The sequence below is a fragment of the Lithobates pipiens genome, unplaced genomic scaffold (genome assembly GCF_037356315.1).
Source record: "Lithobates pipiens isolate NorthernLeopardFrog02 unplaced genomic scaffold, aLitPip1_a1.2 Scaffold_8, whole genome shotgun sequence".
Taxonomy (NCBI): Eukaryota; Metazoa; Chordata; class Amphibia; order Anura; family Ranidae; genus Lithobates; species Lithobates pipiens.
Window position 1 is genome coordinate 243,449,112 of NW_027507903.1, and position 19,428 is coordinate 243,468,539.

At 40.5% G+C, this 19,428-nt stretch overlaps 2 protein-coding genes across 2 annotated transcripts in view; one reads left to right on the top strand and one right to left on the bottom strand.

Annotated features, from left to right (window-relative positions):
* LOC143960408 (cathepsin E-like) overlaps nucleotides 1-4,170 on the bottom strand; it is a 58,115-nt gene extending 53,945 nt beyond the window's left edge. Inside the window, exon 1 of the mRNA XM_077468995.1 lies at nucleotides 4,109-4,170. Within this exon, the coding sequence (XP_077325121.1) occupies nucleotides 4,109-4,164 (56 nt within the window). The 5' untranslated portion in view covers nucleotides 4,165-4,170. The remainder of the gene's footprint in view (nucleotides 1-4,108) is intronic.
* Nucleotides 4,171-10,306: 6,136 nt separating this feature from the next.
* Nucleotides 10,307-12,060, top strand: LRRC10 (leucine rich repeat containing 10). The gene has a single exon (XM_077468996.1). It carries the CDS (start codon nucleotides 10,384-10,386, stop codon nucleotides 11,251-11,253), a length of 870 nt encoding a protein of 289 aa, XP_077325122.1. The 5' UTR covers nucleotides 10,307-10,383; the 3' UTR covers nucleotides 11,254-12,060.
* Nucleotides 12,061-19,428: the final 7,368 nt, after the last annotated feature.

Genomic DNA, 19,428 nt, shown 5'->3' on the forward strand with positions numbered 1-19,428 from the left:
TTTTTAAATGACCTTAGTTTTTTTCATAAAATGGTACAATTTCTCAGTTTAAACATCTGATATGTTTTCTATTTTCTATTGTGAAAATAATTCGCATTTTTGAGGTTTGCAAATCATTGCATTCTATTTTTGTGTAGATTTTACACAGCATCCCAACCTTTTTGGAATTTCGATTGTAGTAGTAATAATATCATAAATGCAAAGAGGTTGTAGATTCTCGAAAATAACATCCTAAATATGAATAAGCTGTAGTTTAACATTTGCACTACAACTTCATAAATACCTTAAGATTAATATCATGTTCTTTTTTCTAAGAAATTTATTTACAGATAACATGTGTGAGTTAATTTAACGAGTTGTGGACCCTATATGTTCCCAAAGAACTTTACAGAAGTACATATGTAGCATGCCTTGTTCCTCTCCCACATTTTTAAAAAAAAAGCTCAACATTTAAAAAAAAACACCTTTGTTTGATTTATAAATAACGTTGTAATTCTTTGTACCAGAATCAGAACTTTAGTACTAATCATTATAAACAGGACAAATAGAATAATATATATACTTTCTATCCACCACAATAACACCATTTTTTAAACATTTTAACAATATAACTCTTTTTCTGTGTATTTATTATCTTAAGGGGTTAGTTTACCTTTAAAGAAAAAATGTAAAGGTGAACTAACCGGACACCCCCCCTTTCTCACTGTAAAGGTGAACTAACACTTTAAGCAACAGCAAATATATCGCTGAATTTACAGGACTATAGTAGAAATGTAAAAATTGCTTTGGTCCATTAGTGGCAGGGCTTTTTTTCAGCTGGAACTTGGTGGAACTCAGTTCCACCACCTCTGGCTTAGGCCCGCTGCTCTCTGCTCACCACTATCACTTTTAAACACAGAAGTCCGGCTTCTGTGTTCGCAAGTGGCAGCTTGTCTCCCATTGGCTCCCACAGATATAATCTCTTGAGCGACTCCCACTGAGTGCAGGTTGGGAAGAAGGGAGATGCATGTGCCAGGTGTGCAGTGCCAATCCTGGCACCCCCACTGGATGATCTCCCTGCTAGTGAGGAGGTAGAGCCACCTACAGTGTGCGAGGAGGTACTAGAGGCAGCTGGGTGCTTCAGCATAATACAGCAACACAAGTAAGACATGTGGAAGATGGTGGCGCTTTTAGGGTGGGAGGGAGAAGATGAGTGCAGAGCAAGGGGAGATGCATACAGAGGTCAGAGCTAAAGAGGGGTGAAAGTGAAAGTGAGATGTGGATGGAGGGAGCAGAGGTAAGCAGCTGTGGAAGAAGAAGGCTGAACTCTGCACTCTGTGTGCAGTGCACCCCTGAACTGTGCACAATGTTTGCAGCGCACCTCTGAATTCTGCAGAATGTACATAGCATCCCCTGAACTCTGCATTCTGTAACACACACCCTGGAACTCTGCACTCTGTACATAATGCACTCCCAGTATAAGACCCTTCCACTGTTGGCAAAATTGTGTGTGTGTGTGGGGGGGGGGGGGGGGTCATCTACTGTTGAGTTCCTGCACTTGTTTTCTGAGAAAAAAAGCAGGTGAAAGAGTGGAAGTGGTTAAGAAGGCAGGGAGCAAGTGAACAAAATTAAACCGTACTGACTGCATTAGGGCTTGCATATCTATGAGTATCAGAAACAGAACTAAGCAGAAGGCACCAGTAAGAATGCATGTTACTAAAACAAAAATTTATTGCATTTGGCAGAAAGGGGGTGAAAGTGCCCAGTACTGAAGTGGTTAAATGCATTTTCAATGTGCCTGACAAGTGTTTACAGTGTGACTGTCCTGTTTTTGAGTTTGATCCATATGATCAGCAGTTAAAGCCCATCTCCAGGCAAGCCTAACCCCCATCCTATGCCTTGCTGAAGGCCCACACAATGAACAGATGATAGGAAGTGTCCATGTCATCCAGGTAGCGACATGGTATCTAATAAATGACCACCCCACTCTGCAGTCCTGGGGATAGAAAACTCAACATGTCACGTTGATTGGTTTTGTTTATTTATCTAACATGCCAATTTATGCCGATAAATGCGCCTTTACAGTCTTCAAACCACTAACAAAATGGTCTACAGATCTTACTCATCCCATATCCAACCAACAATGGCACAAAGCCATAATGAATAATCTAACGACCTCCAAATGCTTCACCTATTGGGAAAGGACCCAAAAGCTTCAACTCTGCTGGTATTACACCCCCTATATACTGGCCAAAAGCAAACTCCACAGCTCCAATCAATGTTAGAGAGGATGTGGGCAAGTATGCTATGGTATTGCCCCCAAATACACAGCTTTTGGAACTCAATTTTTCATACTAAGTGTGACCACTTCCCATCAGACCTTGGAATGGAATGGAAATCCAATATCGCCCCGAATATTAGTGAAGTAATTAACCACAACTCAGACACATACGCTCTGAAACACATAATGGCCTATAAACATGGAAGCCTACTGAAATTTCACAAACAATGGTCCCCCTGGTTAAACCTTAGGAACAAGCCTTCTAGTCATCTGAGTTCTACCTCTAAATGAAACACCATTGCCTTTTTTGTCACCCATTATTCAGCTATTAAACTGCTGACAATCTCTATCTCCCTAGTTCCATAATACCCCTTTTCGCACTCCATATAAGTTGTACACTATAATAGTGAAGGTAATCTACCAATGTATTCCACTTTGTTTACTGTAATTTGACCTACTCTGGTTTACACCAGATCACTATAGATGCTTATAGTATGTTATATGATGTACTCACATGTGATTGCCTTTATGTTGCATTTGTTAACTTGAAAATTTTAATAAAGAAATATTTGAAATAAACAGAAATAGTAAAATACTGGATTTAGAAAGGCAAAGAGTATGTCATAGTAATCTGTCAAAATAAATCTTCCTAGGGCTGCATTCACACCTATCATTTTAAGGGAGGTTTATAAGCCCTGTCAGATTTTTCTTGTTTTGCCATCTGTGTTCCATTGTGGAGATTTCCCTTCACTTCCTGTCCCATAGCCAACCAGGAAGTGAAAGGAAATCCCTGCAAAATAAGGAAATTCATTGAGGGCTCCCCAAATCACTTGAACTAGTGTCTCTATTGGAAGACTTCCCCTCTATTTATTTTTCTGGAAACAACCCAAAATTTGGGGTTTTCTTTTACTTTCAATGATGGTAAACAGGACAAGTAGAGAGGGTGAATCTCCTTAACGAGGGCACGGACAGCAATAAAAAGCTAATAGGTATTCTAATCCCTCTCCACTCTGTCCAAGACTAAAAATAAAAAAAAAAAAGTTTTGCCTGTAGTTATACTTTAAGGGTGAGGGATTTAAGGAGGGGAAAAGTTGGTGCTTGCAGAACAGCTTTAACACCTTGCTGCCATCTCCTGCTGGCCCTTAAAGGGGTTCTGCATGGCAAATAGCAGAGGTGGAGTTCCTGATCATTGAAACACTGTGATTAGTTGTTAAAGAGGTCACATGATCAGGTGCTCCTCCAAAAAACTGCTGATCATAAGCAAAGACCGGGAGCTATCAGTGACAGCTTGGACAGAATCTTGGTAGCGTGTGGTGAAAAGTTGTGCACCATGGAGACCTATGAGGAGCATGTGGATGTTGTGGTCCAGGAATCATCACAAAAGCCATGCTCTGCATTTGTAATGCATTTACAATGTTCCCATTTACAGCAATACAGAAACAAAGCAAAAAAAAATACATCTGAATAGGATCTGGAAAATTAAAAAGTAACAAAATAAACTGTTTAAAACATATGCCATTGAAATATAAAATTACAATACACCCAATGATAGCAAAGCATGCCATGCAATGACAAACACATGTAATAATACAACATAGGAAAACAAAGTCAAATCCGCAATAGGCTCAATTCACAAAGCTAAGAAACCTGGATAAGTATCCCTATTTTCAAAATCGTGACAGTCCAATGAAATCTATAAGCCACGAGTACATGGCTGAAAACAGGGTGACTTGGTGTTAAAGATTTGTAAATTGAGCCGAAAGTCTTTTACAAACAATAATGATGAATTCAAAAAAAAAAATCTGGAAATCATATCTTGTAGAGAAAAAAAAACATGAATTTTCTTACCTGTGTAGAGCTGTGCTTATATGGATAAAAAGTGTAAATACAATTATCAGCTTCATTGCTCCTAACTGGACATGCAGACATTTGTCCCTCAGTTTTTATATCTGTAAAGGTCACGCTGTCCCCAGGTCACTTGATTACTGCAGGACAGTGACCTGGCAATTTTTCACAGAAGTGATAGTAACATTCCTAATATTTCAAAGGCACTTAGAACAATGTGTATTTATATGTCAAGAATTATAAAAACATTATTTGATAAATAGGAATATTAGTTTAAGGTAATTAAACTACTAAGACAGTGTGAATTCTAAAAAGCATGTAAAAAAAGATATACCTTCTGCTAGTATAAATGAGAATTTGAATAGTTTTTTTTTAAAGCTGCACCAACTTGATTGTGACCGTACCACAAAGAAACAGAAACATGGTTGATGGACTGTGAGATTCTTGCTTAAATACACTGATAGTGATAACGGATTATTTGTCTTCCAAAAAACTTTTAAACATCACTTATATGGTGCCTCAAGACTACAGAGTTTACAATTAGATATTGCACTGACTCAGTTTCTTTTATGAACTTTACAGGCAGGTAGTCTGGCAATTATGCCATCTACCATAAAGACACGTGGGGAACACAGCTGAGCCCAGTAATTGAGGTCAAATAAAGCAGAACTCCAGCCAAAAAAACAAGATAAAAAGGAATAGCCCATTAAAATATAATACAATTATTTTTTTCTACAATATTCACATTCAATCTAGAGATTTCCTTCAGAGTGTTTTTTTTTTCTGCCGTTAGATGACCTTAGTCTGATGGCCAACATCATTCAACCCACTTCTTTTGAGCCCAGGCCATCCTGGACCCGCCCAAAGCCTGTGGCTGGACAGTGAAAAGAGAAGCAGCCCAGTGACAAGCTCATCTCTCTCACATTCTGCTTTCTCTTCCAGTCATTATGTTTATAATTAGTTCCTTGTTCTTTCTCTCATGCTCCAGCTCTGCTGTACAGAGATTGCACGAGTATGATACCAGATCAAATTCAGGTACTTAAACTACTTGTATTTAAAAATACATTTAAAGTGGAAGTAAACCCTTCTATCGTTTTCAGTCAAGGAAGCCGCCATCTTGACCTCTAATGATTCTTCAACTGCCATAATGCTGCACATGTGATCAGTTATGACACCAGCCATTTGGTTGAAAGCACAGCCAATGTGAAAGTTAGCATTTCCGGCATGCCGGGAATGTAAGTGTTTTTTTGAAACTGGGTTTACTACCGCTTTAATGATTTATTAATAATTACAGAGCTGCATAAACATGTGTTAGAGCTGAACTCCAAGCAGTCAAAAAAGAATGTGTGTGTGCGTGTGTGTCTGTGTGTGTGTGTCTGTGTGTTTGTGTGTGTGTGTCTGTACATGTGTGTGTGTGTGTGTCTGAATGTGTGTGTGTGTGTGTGTGTGTGTGTGTGTGTGTGTGTGTGTGTGTGTGTGTGTGTGTGTGTGTGTGTGTGTGTGTGTGTGTGTGTGTGTGTGTGTGTGTGTGTGTAAGTGCGTGTGTCTTTGTGCATGTGTCTGTGTGTGTATGTATATGTGTGTGTGTGTGCGTGCGTATGCAATTATCTGTGTTTATGTATATATAGACACATACAGAGTGTTCTGTAATGAATGTCAATGGGAAGAATTAAGCAACAGCTATGGCTTCCAGGTTCCACAAATACAGACATAATTGCACGCTATATATCTATACGTTCCTTTATATGTCCATCTGGAAGAGTCCTTATTGTCCTATCACAGGCTGGGAGATGGATAAGACCTTGTTGTATAACTTACTAGCATTAAAGTCAGGTCCTCCGGTGGCTGTGCTGTCTGGCAGGTTTCAGGACAGCATGAAATACAGTATATAGGATCAACACATTCCTTTGGCAACCTACTGATAGTTGGGTTAGCACTAAAATCTATTTATGGGAGTGTGTGAACTTCACTACAACACACACTGATAAACCACAGCCATTATGTAAGGGAGGACCTAGTCAGATTGCTATTCTTAGCATGCTTCACCCACCGCTAGCCCAACATGAGCTTCTTTGTAAAAAAAACAACTGATGAGTGGTACCAAGCACTACTTTTACAGAGCATGGGCTTCCCAACCAATTCAGCTCTCACCCCTTATGGACCAGAGCACTTTTTACATTTCTGCTATGGATCTGTTGATTCAGCAATAACCTCACCATTACTTAAAATAACAATTTAATATATACTGTATATATTGCTTTTGGGGGGCGGGGGGAGGTTTCAAGAGCTTTTTTTGGTGAAATTATCTATCAAAATGTATCTTATTTTTTTATGCAATCTAGAAAAAAAGGGCCTTTTTTTCATGTGTTCAGTGCAAATTTTAAACCAAAAAGAGCGTTACTGCACTGCTAAAAAGTATAAATGGTATTCTATAATTTGTCCTGTTTATACGGACAGTAAAATTACAATTACAATATAACATATTGCAAAGTTATCTACAAATGAAAAAAAAAGGGATGATTAGAGTTAACTATGGTTTAAATAAATGGTTAAATAGAACAAAATGTATTTAAAAGAAAAATGTTTAGGTTGCTTTAACTGACATCATCTGCAGATCAACCACATCCTGTGATCTGTAGATGAATGTAAGAGAGTAATTAAAAAAGTAACCGTGCATCACCCAATGGGGTCTAGAACAGAAGTCTTTTATATAGAAAATAAACATTTTGGTGGAGATTACATTGAAGGTGGGCTTGGTAATGGTTATATATTTGATGCCGTAGGCGTGCGCCTAGGGTGTGCCGGGTGTGCCCGGGCACACTCTAATTACCCTGTGCAATGCAGATCCCCCTGCTGGACCCCCTTGGTAGCTGAGGCTACAGAGAAAGGCACTGGGAAATCTCTGTAGCCTCAGCTGCCATGGGGGTTCAAATTATTTTAATTTTTTTAATAACAAAATAAAATAATAAAAACAAAAAAACTACTGACACCAATCTCATCCCTACTAACACCATCCACTGCTCTACCGACACCATCCACTGCTCTACTGCACATGTGTGTTTGAACTTTGGGGTTCACACCCTAATGCAATAGGCTGAGCACACCTATGTTTGGCGATCCTCTTTCTGCACAACATTTTGCATATTACAAGGTTATATAAGGAAATTCTGGCAACATTTAGGCTCCATGCACACTGGGCTTAAAAAAAGAGTTTTGCGTTTTTTTTCTACCTAAAAAAACTTCAATCGGAAACTAAAACCAAAAGGTTTTTTTTTTCCTACCTCTAAATGCTGAGCTTAAAATATGCCTGTAATCATCCTAATGTGTATGGACCTATAGAATAACATTGAGCTGTTTTTACAGGCAGAACACAAAACTCCTATAGAAGCAGCGATTTTTAAGCCAGTGTGCATGGAGCCTAGGTGTAACAAGTACTTATTTAGATTTCATTGTTTTAATTTTCAATCTACTTTTTAATATTTTATTTATTTATTAGTATTTATTTATTACATGTACTTATATAGTGCAGTCATTTTGAAATATTTTTATTCAAAATGCTGCAAAAGGACATGATGACCTTCAGAACAGTTAATTTCTGATAATGATTAATCATATGGCTTCTTTTGTCATTGTCAAAGCTTTGACTGCGGAGAGTAGGTTAAGCGCTGCCCTTGAACAAACAGTAAAAACCACTCACGGTTCTCAGAAATGTGGCTCCCCTGGATGATGTTTTGTAACCACTCACTAGCGACTTAAGAGACCTCATTTTCATCTCTCCCTAAGTTTCATATTACAAGATAAGAGGTCGTAGGATGTCGTAAATCTCCCGTTCCATCCTGTCTACCATGGTTTCAAATGTATTTTTTTTTTTTTTTTTGAATTTTTGGAATTGCTGGGTGCACTGTATAATTCTGTCCATTGTATTACCTATGTGTAGGGATTTGGGGTATTTTAGACCGCTGATCTCTCCATAAAGAGTACCTGTCACCACCTATTACTGTCACAAGGGATGTTTACATTCCTTGTGACAGCAATAAAAGTGATCAGATTATTATTTTTTTTTTTTTTAAAGAGACAATGTAAAAAAATAACAATAAATAAGAAAAAAAAATGCCCCGTCCCTGCGAGCTTACGCAGCAAAGAAAACGCACAAAAGTCGCACCCGCATATGTAAACGGTGTTCAAATCACACATGTGAGGTATCGCTGCGATCGTCAGAGCGAGAACTATAATTCTAGAACTATACTTCCTCTGTAACTCTTACCTGGTAACCGTTAATATTTTTTTAATATTTTTTAAAACGTCACCTATGGAGAATTTTAGGTACCGTAGTTTGTCGCCATTCCGCGAGTGTTCACAATTTCAAAGCATTACATGTTAGGTATCTACTTACTCGGCCAAACATCATCTTTCACATTATACAAAAAAATTGGGCTAAGTTTACTGTTTAGTTTTTTTTAATTAATGAAAATGTATTTTTTTCCCAAAAATTGTGTTTGAAAGACTGCTGCGCAAATACAGTATGACATAAAATATTGCAACGATTGCCATTTTATTCTCTGGATTCTCTGCTAAAAAAATTATATAATGTTTGGTCTAAGTAATTTTGTAGCAAAAAATACAGATTTTAACTTGTAAGCAACAAATGTCAGAAATTGGCTTAGGCATGAAAGGGTTAAGGGGGCAAATCCTTCCAGTCCTTAAGCGGTTAAAGGGTTAAAGCTTGTAGGAGGAGTTTTCATTCTCCTCTGACTGTCTTATGAGTCTGCATGACCCTGGACCCTCTGTCTGGACAGTGCTGATTGACCCTGTGCTGATCACATGCAACCCCCTAAGAAATAAAAAACACACTCTATGAATACACATCAAACTGAGCATGTGCAGAGCGACTCCAAAGGCTCTGTACTAGCAGCAGATGGATTGGGGACTGTGGAACAAGGGGAGGATCAGAGAAGACAGGATCAAACAGCCTTTTTGCGCAATGAACACAATTAACCCCTTAGGTGCCACAGTGAGTATAACAAGCTTGCTTGACTGCAAATACAGACTTATTTTACTGTTGTGGTTTAGTAACACTTTAAATACATGTATGTAGCTGCGAGCACTATCAGGCTCCCAATGCTTTTAAAGGAGCTTCCTGCTCTCACCTATTCACATGGATCCCCACTGAGTCCCCACTGAGTCCCCCATAGGTAATTGCAAATGGCCCCATTTGCAAGTGTTACTGGGATTTTAGAAAGCAGCTACAGCCAGAGTAAAAAAGTTTGTCCCCTGCCAACCTGCTGTACAGAATTGTCCCTGTTCTCTGTGTGGAACTAGTGGTCTCTCGAAGGTCAGATACACACCTGCCGTGTGTGACCTGTGACCTTTAGTTCTGCAATCAGATTGATCACAATCACTTCTAGCTCTGAATCAGCAGGTGGTGTGTTGGACATCTTATAGGGGTTATATTTTGGCACAAGTGCAGATGTAAATAGGGCTTAGTTGGGTTCTTCTTTTGTGTCAGTCAGTATAGGCAATAGGAAGCATGGGGTTAAATTGTAAACACCCTATTTCTCGTAAACTATTCAAAACTAAAACAGATGGAAAATGTGACACATATAAAGCAATCATTTGAAGTAGTTAATGTCTTGGATGGGAATAAAAAAAATACATGCAGCATTCTATGCATGTATCTCCAAGAGCACTTGGGTTTCTTGGTGAATAACCTCATGTGTATCAGTAGGTTTGGTTGTGTTCAATTTAATTCAATTATCTAACCATTAGCTGAGTGAGTTATTTTTAATTCATGACAGGTACTTTAAACAGCTTCAGATTAAATCAGATTTTTTTTCGGCCTGTTAAAAGTTGGAATGTTTAGCTAAAATGAATCCAAGTTTAAAATCCTGCCTTTTCTAATGTGCATTATCTGAGTGTACATATCTTCATAAATTACAATGTGCATACCACACCATGTTCCTTTTCTTGTTCACATGAATGCTTGCCAGAAACTGTATATTCTTTGGATTTGGGAAAATAGTTTAGTTTTCCTTTTGTAGGAGTTGAACAGACACAAGGGAAGGTATTTTTTTTTAAGTCACGTTTGTCTGTTCCATCACCAGATGCTCCTTCAGTTATCAGTAACATTTCACAACTCTTGAGATTAATCGCAGTTACCATGTAAACAATGTATTGTAATGGAACGACTGAAATGCCACTCTTAACAGCCTTCGCAAAACATAGTTCAAGGACAGAGAGAGAAGGCTCAGAGCATGAAGTTTCAGTGAAATACATGGAAGATGGGCAATACGGTAAGAGGAATTATTGCCTTCATCCCATCAAACAGCTGCCAAAAATACCTCCATGGGGAACTGGAAGAAATGCCCATAGATAAGATGGTGGACTTGAGCAGTATGCAAATTAGGAGATTTCCTCTAAGAGTATGTGCATTCACAGAACTTGTCAAGCTGTACCTAAGTGATAACAACCTAGCTAACCTTCCTCCAGAGCTGGAACTGCTGCAGAACCTCCAGATTCTAGCCTTGGACTTTAACAACTTTAAAGCTCTTCCACTAGTTGTATGCAGTCTCAAGCAGCTGGCTATATTATACCTGGGAAACAACCATATTAAAGACCTTCCAAAAGAACTAAGTTGTCTTGACAGCTTGCATACTCTCTGGATTGAGGCCAATTATTTCACACATTTGCCTGTTGTCATCTGTGAGCTGCCTCACCTCAAGACACTTCACGCTGGTTGCAACCCAATCCGCAACATCCCCAAGGAGCTAGCAAATTTAAGAGAACTGAAAAGTATTTGGATGTCAGGGACTCTTCTTGCTGAATTTCCATTGGTGTTTTTGGAAATGCCTTTCCTGGAAATCATTGATGTGGACAGAAATGGTATTCAATTTTTCCCAAGTCTAAAGCACATGCGGGGGTTAAAACTTGTTATCTATGACCACAATCCATGTCGCAATGCTCCAAAAGTAGCAAAAGGTGTTCGAAGAGTTGGAAGATGGTCTGAAGAAACTCCAGAACCCAAGAAAAGGTTTGAGGTAGAAGCAGAGCTTGAAAAGGTCACAGAAAGTAAAGACATACAATCTACAGTTGCTAATGAAGCAAAACCGCAGAATGTTAGTCCTGTGGAGGCAACCACCTCCTTAATTTAATTTATGGACTATAAAATGTTAAAGTATGGCAGTTTCTCAAAGAGCAGTCAAGAGAGCAGAAGTATTTTTTACATTTCTGAGGAATACAGTGATTGTTTTTTTGTTTTTTTTACACATATACTTATTTTAATGTAAGTACTTTAAATTGATCTAATTGTTAATCAAGAAAAGTTTGATTATCTTATTTGGGACGTATAATCGCTAAGGACAGTTTACATTAGTCTGCCTCCATTTTTTTAAAATTAAGAATGAAATGGTGTAACATGTAGAAACTTTGGTTTTGTCAAATTATCTCATATAATTAGAAGGTACATACTGAAGAGACATTTATCTTGGGAGGTACCTAATCCCTTGTTGACTTCCATAGCAGAATACAATTTGATTAAAAATATGGTTTCATCAGTCAATGGACAGCAACAATTCCTATTATTATATGCAACATCAAGGCATTGGTTTTCTGGAATTATCACCAAACCTTTCTGGAGTACGCAGAGTGTTTCTCCCAGACAATCTGAATCCCTCTTAATAATTCATATTGGCTTGATTGAGGATGAATACTCACTAAGGATATGCATAAGTAATAATCTCCCCAATATTATCACAGCTTTACAGATGTAAATAATGCTTTCTTTACCAGTAAAATTCATGTAAGCACATTTCTTAAACAATTTATAAGAGATTTGATATAATCAAATGTTTAGGTTTTATGAATTTACATTTGTTTTTACACCTCATGTACTAGATATGTCATTTAACAAATCATTTCTGACACAATCACTATTTATATACAAATATAGAGTGAATTCATGAAACATGTTATTTACTGTTTAGGTATATGGTAATAAGTTGTAGTTTATTAAACGCATTTTCTAATATAAAAGCCATGGTCGAATGTCTGTTTAATGATTTTAGGATTTCTCTTTATTAATCAAAGTATTTATACTACTAAAAATGACATCTATAGATTTAATACAATTAACTTGGCTGTACTGTAAGTTGTAGACATAATGATAGAGAGGAATATACTATACTTGTAAAAAAAAAGGATATAGCTTACCTAGCATATTTATATTATATCCCCACAAATACAGCTTCCTTTTGGTAGTATTTGATCACCTCTGGGTTTATTTTTTGCGCTCTAAATGAACAAAGCGAAGACAGAAAAATTTGAAAAACTAATATTTTTTACTTTCTACCATAAAATATATCCAATAACAAAAAAAATAAACAAATAGAATTTCTTCATACATTTAGGCCAATAAGTATTCTGCTACATGTTTTTGGTAAAAAAAAAATCCCAATAGGCATATACTGATTGGTTTATACAAACGTTATAGCTTCTAAAAATTATTATATACATACTGAAATTTTTATTCATTTATTTATTTTAATACTAGTAATAGCGGTGATCCGTGACCTATAGTGAGACTGTGATAGTATGGTGGACAGTCTGACACTAACTGACACTTTGTGCGAACCAGTGACACGAATACACTGATCAGTGCTAAAAAAAAATGCGCAGTCACTGTACTTATGGCAATGGCTGGGAAGGGGTTAACATCTAGGACGATCAAAGGGTTAAATGTGTGCCTAACCAGTGTTTATGTGTGTACTGTGAGGTGCTTTTAATAAATGATGTAACGCTTTTTATTTCATGTTTTGCAGGGAAGCAAAAACTGCCATCCCCACTGACAGGACAGAGCTCTGTATTGTTTACATATGCAGCGCTCTGTCCTGTCTTCCTCCTCGCCGATCAGCAGGTCCCGGAAGTCATCCATTGGCTGAAACCCACTGATCGGCTTATGCTGTGTCTAATGCTAATCACAGCACGGCCGGCTGTGCCCACGCATGACCCCTACCTGGAAGTGCCAGATCAACGTGTTTCGGCACAGGAAAGCCACTTTGCTGCTGTATAATGGCGTTACGAGGTCAGCAAGTGGGTATGCAACAAAATAGTTTTAAGTAATAATAATGCCCAAAAAATTCAGACAATTAAAATCATAGTGCCCTTTATATTATTTATCAGTGGAAAGCAGGCCCTGGCACATTGTTAAGCCCATTCTTTTCAATGACCATCAGACCGAAATTTCTGCATTGTAGTCTGCATATAATTTAATTTTCAGTATTTAAGCAAATAATGTTAGTGGTGGTATAGTCTCACAATTGTAAGGAGGGAAATTGCAGTTAGTTATTCAAACAGAGCAGGGGTCTCCAAACTTTTTCAACAAAGGGCCAGTTTACTGTCCTTCAGGCTTTAGGGGGCCGGACTATGGCCAGTGTGAGTAGAAAATGTCCTGGCGCCAATGGGAGTAAACACTGCCCCGTCATTGGTTTTAACAGGAGACATAGTGCCCTGTTGTTTTAACAGGAGGAATAGTGCCCCCCCATGGTTGGTATCAATGGGAGGAATTGTGCCCAATCAATGGTGTCAGTGGGAGGAATAGTGCCCCATCATTGGTCTTAGTGGGAGGACTACTATCCAATCAATAGTGTCAGTGGGAGGAATAATGCTCTATTAATAGTGTCAGTGGGAGAAAAAGTGCCCGATTACTGGTGTCAGTGGGAGGAATGGTGCCTCATCATTGGTGTCAGTTGGAGGAATAGTGTCCTAAGGGCTGGACAGAGGCAAGCAAAGGGCCACAGTTTGGAGACCACTGAAATAAAGGGTCAGTCCAAACGATATTTAGATTTTTGATACAGAAGGGTTTGTCCTGCTAATAAGGACACTAATAAGATCTCTGCACTCATGTTCCTAGGAATGACACATACTGTTGCCTTTATGAGGGGTTCTTTAAATAGCTGTTGGATTTTTATTTTATATTAACGTAGACCTATTACCTTTATTAAAAAATCCATTGCAACATTTTCTCTTAGGGTCCGTTCACACAGGGGCAACTCAGATCCGACTTCAGGTCGCCCCTAGTCGCCTCAGGTTGGACAACATTTAAAAATCAATGTAAGTGAATGAGAGCCGTCTTAAGGGTCCGTTCACACAGGGGCAACATGACTTTCAACACGACTTTTGGAGGCAACTTGGACACGACCTGAACACGACTTGGGGCGACTTACAACACGACTTTAAGTCGCCCCAGGCCAGGCGAGTTTTGCCGCGGCCAATCAGAGAATGAGCTCTCAAGGGGAAACTCTACACCAAATTTCTGAAAAAATTTGGTGTGGGTTCCCCCTCCGTCACCATGCACCGGGTCCCTGGCATTGCGACCGGAGAGAGCGTTGAGTCAACATCTCCAGAAGAAGAAGAACGGAAGGCGGCGTCGGCAGCGACAGAAGTCCGGGCCACCACTAGTAAAAGAGCTGGAAGAAGAAGCGGTGGTCCGGCAAGAAGAACCGAAGAGGGGGACAAGACCCCCGAAGTCGGAAGAAGAGGGCGGCGACAAAGAAGAAAGCCGGGCTCCTCCGCTAGCAAAAGAGCTAGCAGAAGATAGTGGAGGAGTCTGGCGAGAAGACCCCCGAAGACGGAATAAACTATTTTAACCCTGTGTTGTGTTTTTTTTTTAAATTTTTTTTCACAGGTGAATGGGTAGGGGTACGTTGTACCCCATACTCATTCACATAGGGTGGGGGGCCGGGATCTGGGGGCCCCCTTATTAAAGGGGGCTCCCGGATTCCGGTAAGCCCCCCGCCCGCAGACCCCGACAACCAATGGCCAGGGTTGTCGGGAAGAGGCCCTTGTCCTCATCAACATGGGGACAAGGTGCTTTGGGGTGGGGGGGCCGCGCGCCCCCCTTCCCCAAGGCACCCCCCCATGTTGAGGGCACGTGGCCTGGTACGGCTCAGGAGGGGGGGCCACACGCTCGTCCCCACCCCTTTCCTGGCCGGCCAGGTAGCGTGCTCGGATAAGGGTCTGGTAGGACCCCCACGCCGTTTTTTCGGCGTAGGGGGATTCCCCTTAAAATCCAGACCAGACCTAAGGGCCTGGTATGCTCTCGGAGGGGGAACCTACGCCAATTTTTTTCATAAATTTGGCGTAGAATTTCCCCTTGAGAGCTCATTCTCTGATTGGCCGTGGCAAAACTCGCCTGGCCTGGGGCGACTTAAAGTCGTGTTGTAAGTCGCCCCAAGTCATGTTCAGGTCGTGTCCAAGTTGCCTCCAAAAGTTGTGTTGAAAGTCGTGTTGCCCCTGTCTGAACGGACCCTTAGTCTCCCTACATAATCTCACAAATACCTATTGAGCCTGCCAGTGAAGTCCACCTAATGCAGCGCTGCTTCTGAATTCAAAACAGCATTGTCATTATTATGTAGGCTGTGTCTGCTTGCAGTATAATGGAATAATATATTGAAGGGGTGGGGGTTGATATCAGCATTGTCACAGTTAATTACAAGCATGTAGCTTGTCATTAAGCACCGGGCCACACATAACTGTAGTTCTGCCCACTGATTTTTGGTTTGAAAGTGCTGCCTCTGTTGTTGAAACCCTCACACTGTCATCTGTAGTGTCTGGAAGGTGGAAGCATGTGAGGCACAAATGAAGGAGAATTTGGCTCAATCAAGGAAGATAAAGAGTTTTTTTTGTTTACTTTATGAGGCTTGTGCATTACATATTAACTAGATTTTCAACTATTATACAGGTGACTAAATATACCTTAAAGCGGTATTAAACCCATAACCAAAAATATAATATGTTGCGCAGTTTACCAATCATTAGATGTGGTGGCATTCGTTTTCTTCTTTTTAGGCTTTTTTTCCTTCAGTTTTTACCTGGTGGTCTGCCTAGTAACACATCTCCTGTATTAAATAAAGTTAAATAATAAAAATAAATAAAAAAAAAAAAGGAACAAGCAACCTGCAGGGCTGGTATAAAGGAGCCCAGCTTGCTTGTTAAAGCAAAACTTAACTATATCTGAGCACCACAAAATGAAAATGCTATTTATTTCATTCTAATATTCACTGCAAACTCAAAGTCAAGCCTAGCATTTCTAACCACAGCCATCTTGAGTAAGGGCAGGTGATTCATATAACATTTACTTCCTGAAATCCATCTGCCCCGAGCGCAGGCGTGATAGTTACAAATTTGGTAAGGTAGCATAACCACACCAGTCTATTCAGTTCAACCTGTGTGGGTGTATTATGTCTTTACCACTTTCCAAATCCCTGTATATTGAATTCAATAAGATGCCCATCTAAGAATTTTTTAAAGTCAACATTACCCGCTGAAACCACCGACTGTGGAAGAGAGTTCCACATCCTTGTCTTCTTGAGTGACCTAAAACTGAAGTTTCCTCCCTATGCTGGAGTCACCATTACGATATTTGTATATCGCTATCATATATCCTCTTGAGGGTCTCTTCTCTGGGGAGAATATGTTTAATGTTTACAAATGTTCCTCATAACTGAGATCCTCCAGTCCTCTTCTTAGTTTTATTGCTCTTCTCTGCACTTTTTCCAGTTCCAGCACATCACTTCTGAGGACTGGAGACCAGAACTGGGTGCATACTCAAGATGTGGCCAAACCAGAGCGCTGTAAAGTGGAAATATTATAGTTTTATCGCTTGAATAAATACCCTTTTTAATGCATGCTAATATTCTACTGGCTTTGCTTGGCATTGCATGCTATTGCTGAGCCAGTGATCTACTAGGACCCCCAGATCTTTTTCCATCCTAGGATTCCCCCATAAGTTTTCCCCCTAATGTGCATCTTGCATTGATATTTTTAGCCCCAAGTGAATTACTTTACATTTCCCTACATTGAATCTCATTTGACATATGTCTGCCCACCCCTCTATTTTATTGAGACCTTCCTGAAGAGTTTCTATATCCTGTTGTGAAGTTATTACGCTACGTACAGTATCTCACAAAAGTGAGTACACCCTCACATTTTTGTAAATATTTTATTAAATTTTTTCATGTAACAACACACAACACAAGGAAGTGGGCTGTAATATTGATAAAAGAAGGCTTGTGGATGTAGTGTATCTGGACTTTGACAAAGCACTTGACACGGTCGCCAATAAATACTTACCGTATATACTCGAGTATAAGCCGAGATTTTCAGCCTCTTTTTTGAGGCTGAAAGTGCCCCCCTCGGCTTATACTCGAGTCATCGCCGTCTGCCTGCCCGATCAGCGTGTCGAGCAGACAGACGGCGGCCATTCTACTATTCAAAGGCCGCGCCTCCGTCTGTGAAAGGCGGAACACTCAATTTCCCAGCAGTCAGTGGTCCGCCTATCACGGACATCCGCTCATCCTCATACTACGGACGAGGATGAGAGGATGTCCGTGATAGGTGGAACACAGACTGCTGGGAAATTGAGTGTTCCGCCTATCACAGACGGAGGCGCCGATTTTGAACAGTGGAATGGCCGCCGAGGCGCCGACGAAGAGCGGCGATCCTGGCATGGCAGAAGGACGGAGGCTCGGGACACAGGTAGGCTGGACACACAAGGCTGCACGGACACACACACAGGGATGGATGGACACACACACAGGCATGGATGGACACACACACAGGGATGGATGGACACACACACAGGGATGGATGGACACACACACAGGGATGGATGGACACACACACAGGGATGGAAGGACACACAGGGATGGACGGACACACAGGGATGGACAGGAATGTCTCACCCTCGGCTTATACACGAGTCAATAAGTTTCCCAGTTTTTTGGGGGTAAATTGGGGGCCTCGGCTTATATTCGGGTCGGCCTATACTCGAGTATATACGGTAATCCACAAATTGAGGTCTGTTGATGATAGTGTATGTACCTGGATAGAAAACTGGTTACAAAGCTCCAGAATCTCACAAAAGTGAGTACACCCTCACATTTTTGTAAATATTTTATATATTACAGTATATATTATGTGATAACACTGAAGAAATTACACTTTGTTACAATGTAAAGTAGTGAGTGTACAGCTTGTATAACAGGTTAAATTAGCTGTCCCCTCCAAATAACTCAACACACACAGCCATTAAAGCAGAGTTCCACCCAAAAATGGTACTTCTGCTTTAAGTGCAGGTGACCCCCTGACATGCCACATTTGGCATGTAATTTTTTTTGGGGGGGGGGGGGATGGATACGCTCTTTTTAGAGGCATCCAGCTCCCACTTCCTCCCGGGGCTCCGGAAGGAAGTTTACCTCTCCCCCCTCCAATCTTCTGAGACATGTCACAGGTCCCAGAAGATTGCCTGGCCCTTCACAGCACTCAGAGCGGCTCAGTGCATGCCCGGCTGTGAAGCCACAGACGGCCTCCCACAGTATGAATGCTGGCGCCGTGGAGAGGAGTGGGGCTTTGTATGGCCGCATTGCTGGACCATGGGACAGGGGAGTGTCTGATTATTAAAAGTCAGCAGCTACACTTTTTGTAGCTGCCGACTTAAAGAGGAGGTCCGTTTAAAAAAAAAAAAAAAAAAAAAAAAGTCAGCAGCTGCAAACACTGCAGCTGCTGACTTAATAAACACACTCACCTGTCCAGGGCGCCCGCGATGTCGGCCGCCCGAGGCCGACCCATCCCTTGGCTCTCGGGTCCCGGCGCCGCCATTCGTTGTAAGGGAAACAGGCAGTGGAGCCTGATGGCTTCACTGCCCGTTTCCTACTGCGCATGCGCGAGTCCCGCAGCGCTTTCTGAATGGGACGCGCTGTGTTCTGGAACACACAGTTCCCAGAACACAGCGCGACTCATTACCCAGAAGACGCCGCGACGAAGGGAGAAGACACAAGATCTCCGCGGAGGAGGAAGAGGAAGATTAGGAGAAAGTGCCTAGCAACAGGCATTTCTGGTAAGTAAAAAAAAAAAAAATTTTTTTTCATTTTTTTTTTATTTTTTTGTAATTTTTAATATTTTTTTGTTTTCAGGGTGGCCCTCCACTTTAAATTATTTTTTTTGGGCGGAACTCCGCTTTAATATTTAATACTAGCAATGGCAGTGATCTACGACTTACAACAAGACCGTGGTAGTATGGTGGACAGTCTGACACTTTGTGGGAACCAGTGACACTAATAGTCATCAGTGCTAAAAATATGCGCTGTCACTGTACTGACACTGGCTCGGAAGGGGTTAACATCTAGGGTGATCAAAGGGTCAAATGTGTGCCTAACCAGTGTTTATATGTGTACTGTGAGGTGCTTTTACTAAGGGGTGTAACGGTTTTTATTCCCTGCTTTGCAGCTGAGGGTAAAGGTGATGGACTGACAAAGCATGGCTCCAGAACT

Excerpts from the sequence above, each read along its gene's own strand:
- LRRC10 (XM_077468996.1), top strand. The coding sequence starts at position 10,384 with ATGGGCAATACGGTAAGAGGAATTATTGCCTTCATCCCATCAAACAGC.